The 6,000-nt window shown below is 55.3% G+C and overlaps 2 protein-coding genes across 2 annotated transcripts; both read left to right on the forward strand.

Moving 5' to 3' along the window:
• Positions 1-1,531: 1,531 nt before the first annotated feature.
• Positions 1,532-3,071, forward strand: CCM_05323 (uncharacterized protein; the record flags this gene model as incomplete). The annotated part of the gene is made up of 2 exons (XM_006670467.1): positions 1,532-1,791; positions 1,853-3,071. The coding sequence occupies 2 exons, from the start codon at positions 1,532-1,534 to the stop codon at positions 3,069-3,071; spliced, it is 1,479 nt and encodes a 492-aa protein (XP_006670530.1).
• A 594-nt stretch (positions 3,072-3,665) lies between these two features.
• On the forward strand, positions 3,666-5,657 carry CCM_05324 (signal recognition particle, putative; the record flags this gene model as incomplete). Its single annotated transcript, XM_006670468.1, has 3 exons — positions 3,666-3,856; positions 3,945-5,066; positions 5,129-5,657. 3 exons carry the CDS (start codon positions 3,666-3,668, stop codon positions 5,655-5,657), a joined length of 1,842 nt encoding a protein of 613 aa, XP_006670531.1.
• Between the last annotated feature and the right edge of the window lie 343 nt (positions 5,658-6,000).

Below are 6,000 nucleotides of genomic sequence, written 5' to 3' on the forward strand. Positions count from 1 at the left end.
GATTCGGAGGCATCCCTGACTCCCAATAATACTTGCATTTTGTAGCAAAAAGCGTTTAGGTCGTAACGTGTTTGGATTTTTGTTGACGGGTTCTATGCCGATTTGAATATGTATGAACAAGGTTGCGGAGAGCCGCCTACTCACGTCGTGGCGTAGCACGACAACAAATACATAGATTGTTAGTATTAAAACGACGACAAAGCGTTGAATTTACCAAGTAAGCCACCACTGCCTTATTATTGACATACATTTAGCCGAGAGCAGCGTGACCAAGATTTCACCACACTGCCATAGCACTACCCTGTAGCAGAACAGTGCAAGTACGCGAAAATGTCGAATCTCCACACCGTGTCTCGCTCTTCGCGTTCTCAACTACAGACACCACAACGTCCATAGACTCAATGCGCCGTCGAAGGCAAAAAACCAGACGGAGCCCATTCAACGCAGACATTGAAAACAGTATCGAGGAGTCCTCGTATATTTGGTTGACGTTGAGCTTCTACCGGTAAGCTCGTACACATCGCCAAACACGATGAAAGTGAAGGGCCGCTTTGCCATAGACCATCGAAACGTCCGAAATGTGGAGGTGGGCTCCCAAGTAATGCATATCCCCATAAAGAGCTAACATTGACAGATCCCGATCGGATGGAACCTTGTGCGGAGGGGAAATGCGGCAGGAAATTACGTCGCAAGGCGCGTCGGCTCCTGGCGCGGATCATCGGCCAACCCCCGGGCAGAGGAGCTCTGACTGCAGAACAGAGCATACAGAGACGCACCTACTCAATCGCTTTTAAATGTTGATTCCAATCTATTTTCTCCGAGAAATTGCATTCAGCATACCCATGTTCACGAGGGGCCAGCTTCGGTTCAAGTACGAACTACAAGGAGCCAACCGAGCTAACGCGGACAGCATTGCACACCACCACCTCCAGCGAGGCGACTTTCCCGACGCGATTTCGTGTTCAGCATGCCTTTTGAAATCCAGAGATTGGCCGAGAACGTGTCGCGTTCTCCCACAGCGCTGTACTTGCTTGGAATTCTCCCTTGCGGCACCAAGTGGGTAGAGCCGCGATCCCACCTGTCTCACCCCTCCACCACCATCATCTACACTTTGTCTACCTATGTACATAGCCTTACAGCAAAACCGACAAGCCGAGCCTAGGGAACAGAGTTATTAGCTCGTCGGTCTAATAATTCGAGACACAACGAGGAACCCGCCAAAATTGCATTCTTCAGGATCAAGCTCCACAGGCGCCTTCCTCGGGCACTCAGTCTAGATGCTGCATTCTCGCCGTGAAACTGTGCTGCTCTTGGGTGGGAAAACAACGAGAGGGAGAAAACAGTCATGAGAAACCGGCGCGTCGCCAAATGAGTTATAAATACCCGCCGCTCATCTACCTTGGAGATGTGCTCCTTCTTTCTCTTCATCCACTCCCGCATTCGCGATTACACTCATTTCTTGCTAGGCTGAGCACCCTCGTCCTTCGTTTTCTAGCCCCAGACAGTACCTTTGATTCAAAAACCTGCCAAGATGCAGATGTCCATTATTCTCGCCGCCGGCGTCGGCAGGGCCGTCATGGCAGCCGTCCAGATGCCACAGAACGGCACTGCTACCCCCGCCGCTGCCTCGCTCATGTCTATGCCCGAGACCGTTGGCGAGTTCGACCTCGTCGGCTGTGCCGGTGACGGGGCCGACTTTGCCAACTTTCAGATGGTTGCCCAGTCTGCGCTCATGTCCCTGAACTTGTGCGCTGCCAGCTGCCCGAACAAGTACTTTGCCACCCACGACGAGTAAGTCCAGTCCCTCCTCCCATACCATCCGCACGACCATGACTCTGACCATTCTCTGCAGTGAGTGCCACTGCGCTGATGCGACCGCAGAGGATATGACTCAAACCACTCCTAGTAGCTGCGCCATTCCCTGCCCCGGCAATGACAAGGAGGCCTGCGGTGGTGCAGCCGCTGCCCTCTCTAGCCGCGGCGCCGGCGGCAAGCTCTGCACCGTCTACGTCCGCCGCCCCAAGCCCAAGGTACAGACCAAGATCGAGTACCATGTGCACACCATCACGGCCTGCCCTCCTACCGTCGTGCACTGCCCTGCCGCGCCCCACGTCACCACCGAGACCAAGACCATCACCACCGAGGTCTGCCCTGAGCCCGAGTGGCACAAGAAGAAGATTGTCTGCTACGGCGGCCACTGCGCGCCCGAGTACCCCTGCCACGGCGAGGACTGCAAGCGCGAGCGCGTCATCTGCCACGACGAGCACTGCTGGACCGAGACCTGCGATGAAGACGAGGACTGGAGCAAGCTCGTCATCTACAAGGGCGACGACGACTGCCACTACGCCCCCGGCTGCCGGGGTGATGACTGCAATAGGAAGGTTGTCTGCTACGACGGCAAATGCGTAATCGAAAAGTGCGTCGACGATGAGTGCTCCAAGAACCTCCTCTGCCACGACGATCACGAGTGCCACCATGCCAAATGCGACAACGGCGAGCAGTGCCACCAGAAGATGATGTGCCACGGCAACGACTGCTCCTTTGTCCCCCCTTGCTATGGCGAGCATTGCCCCAAGGCTCCTCTCCCCAAGCCCAGCGGTTCCAAGCCGACTCCTGCCCCCGGCTACTACAATAAGGGCGACAATGAGCACAACGGCTGCCACAAGGGTGACCATGAAAATGACGGCTGCGATAAGGGTGACAATGAACACAACGGCTGTCACAAGGGTGACCATGAAGATAACCGCTGCAATAAGGGCGACAACGAACATAATGGCTACAATAAGGGTGACAATGAGCACAACGGCTACAATAAGGCTGACAATGAACACAACGGCTACAACAAGGGCAGCGACGAGAAAATCGACTACAACCACGGCAACAATGGCAAGTCGGACCAGAACGGCGACTACGGCTGCCATCTTCCCTACTGCAAGCCGGCCCCCGGTGGCAGTGCCAGCAGCACCGGTGCTCCTCGCCCTACCTACCCCCCCATGGTCATGGTCGGTGGTGCTGAGCGCAACGGTGCCACTCTCTTCGGTGTCCTCGCCGGTTTTGCCATGCTTCTGTAGACGAGCCATTTCCTCGATGCTCTATTCTTCCCCGGCGTATTCAGGCTTCGTTTCTCACTCGACCGCTTGACGGTGTTTGTTTTGGGTGTACTTTGGTGTTTTTTAATTTAGGAGACTTGCGCTTCCCGCGTCTCGCACTTGGCTTTCCGCCGCGAATTGACAGTTCTTTCTGAACGCCCTTGGGACTCTTTTGCGACTTATGCCGCCATCCTGGATGGCTTTTTATTTCTCATTTTTAAAAAGTAAATAAATTGAACGTTCAACGGCACGTGCATTACGCTGTACGCTTCTGCAGCTGTTTCCGCCTACATCACTCTTCCCGCTATCGGTTGCGAAGCTCAGAACCTATAATTAACCTAAAAAGAGAACAAGAAGGATAACGACGAAAGTTGAAAGGGAAAACATAGTAAACACCATCCGCGCACCATCCATTCCCATAACCCCAGATTACGTAACCGCCTCATCGCACATCTTGTCCGTCCAGTTGCCGCACACAAATTTTGCCCCGCCACGAGACCCCCACCAGAAATCAATCGAAACCGCCAATTCAGGTCCCAATCACGACCGACTTGGGCCTGACTGCGCAGAACAAACATGGACATTACCAGTTACGTCCTCCAGGGGCGCGACAATGCCCTTGTTTATGGCGACTACTCCACCTACCACACCCAGTTGTCCAAGCGCCTGTTGAGCTCGCGCAAAAAGCTGGGCACTGTTACGCGGAACCGTGGCAAGTTCCATAAGCCGGAAGCCGTCACTTCTGAAAACATCGCCAACAACAAAGAGTACGATCTTCAAATGTCACACCCGACTCTCCTCAATGCCACAGGCTGACTGTGATACCAGATATGTGCACCTGTTACTGCTTACTAGCGAGCGGGCTTGGGCCCAAGCCATGTCCATGAAAGCTGCTCATGCGACAGGACGCAAGGGAATCGCCGGCCGCACTAAATCGCACATCGTCTCTCGACTCAACCGAGCCGCCAATACTGCCCGCAATCTCGTTGGGGCGCTCTCAGAGACCGCCGTATCGGGCGCCTCGACTCGCGATATTCTCGATGCAAAAGCCTACGAGGCCCTCATTGTCGGTGCCATGCACTTTGAGAAGCGCTCCTGGCTTCCATGTCTCCAGAGCTACGCCGTCTCCAGGGTCATCTACACAGCATTGACTACCACTGGCAAGGGCGACATTTACAAGGACCTTCTTGCCGATACCATAGACCCCTCAATTCGCTATGCCGCATACCAGCTCAAGACACCCCGCACCATTCCCATCCCGACTATTGCACACAAAGCCTTTCCCGACTCCGATGCGGTGCTCGTACAGCAGATCAACGAGGTCGACCCCGGCGCCCTGTCTGGAGAATCGGACGCCAATACATGTCTCGGAAACCCCGATAAAGCCCCCGACACAATTACCTGGCGGTCTCGCGAAGTGCGCATTGAAGACGCCCAAATCGCCCTCGCCTGGGCCTCTGTCAATGCTGCAAAGCAAAGCTTGGCCGAAAACCTGGCCAAGGGCAAAAGCCGCTCCCCTCGTGAGGCGGCGGCTTCCTACGACGACATCCTGACGGCGACGCAAAACGCCGTGGACGCGACCAAGCAGGCCATTGACGAGCTTCGAGGCGAAGGCGTCGCGCAGGGCGATGCCCGCATGCAGAGCTTGCAAATCACCCGCACAGCCGTCAACTTTGAAATGATTAGCTGGAGAATTGGCCGTAACCGAGTGCTGACGGGAGAGTCCGACGGTGCGGTCGAGGAACACGGCCGGTCCAAGGCTATTAAGACGACTGAGACTGATGGCAAGGGGGGTGAAGCCTCTGGTCCCACTGAGCTCCCCATCTCACGAAAGCTTACGAAGCTTAAGGAGAAGGCAGCTCTTTACGATGGTACCCTGCAAAATCTCGAGTCCATCAAGGAGCTGCCAGGCGTGGCTGCCGACCAAACGCTTTTGGATAAGCTGAGCGCCTTTGTCAGCTACTTTTTCGCTCTCAAGTATGTTGCCTCTACTATATGTACCACCCTAAACCTAGCTTTGGTCACTAACAACCTCGCAGAGCCTTATCTATCGCTCGCTCGCACGCCATCATCGGCAACGTCGCAAACGCGCTTGCCCTCATTCAGCATGCATTCGAACGCTGCGAGCTTGCCACGAAGCTGCTACCTGACGCGCCTGCCGGTGCCCCCGGCGCGCCCCCCAACATTGAGGTGTCCAGCGACGACGTCAAGCGGCTCCTCAACCTCGTCCAAGGCGAGCTCCGCCGCCACCAGGCCATTGTCCACGTGGACAACCTCCGCAAGGAGGAGCTGGCCAAGAGCACGGCCGCCCCGGCGCCATTGGTCGAGCGCCTACACCAGTACCCCGCGGGTGGCGTCGATCTCAGCAACGTCGTCGAGTTCCCGCCCAAGAAGGCGCTCATCCCGGTGAAGCCCATCTTCCTCGACGTGGCCTGGAACTACATTAGCTACCCTGGCAAGACGCCCGTCGCCGCCAAGACAACACCTGCTGCCGCGGCCGAGGAGACGGCCAAGGCCGGCGAGCCGGCGCAGCAGCAGAAGAGAGGATGGTTTGGCTTTGGCAGGTAAGGATTTCAGCACGAATAATCCCAGCTGCAGGTGGATTATGAATAAAAGCCATACATAGTTACATATGAAACACACAATAGTGTTGTTGATGAAGAACAAACACCTCAAAATAGAAGGCAGATACTTGCACTTGACAAAGCGCTAAAGGGGCCAATCACCTATTTTTCTTCTAATGCTGTTCGCCTTCTGAGGATTTCTATGGCGACCGATGTATGTATGATGGATGATCCCCTACCAGTGCGTGCTTCGCAGCCCTCATTGTCTCAAACGAGTGAGCCCGCAGACTGTGCGTCCCATTCCAGTGACGACCTGGGAATAGGAACCAACCAAGACAACCCCCCCC

The sequence above is a fragment of the Cordyceps militaris genome, assembly GCF_000225605.1.
Source record: "Cordyceps militaris CM01 unplaced genomic scaffold CCM_S00004, whole genome shotgun sequence".
NCBI lineage: Eukaryota > Fungi > Ascomycota > Sordariomycetes > Hypocreales > Cordycipitaceae > Cordyceps > Cordyceps militaris.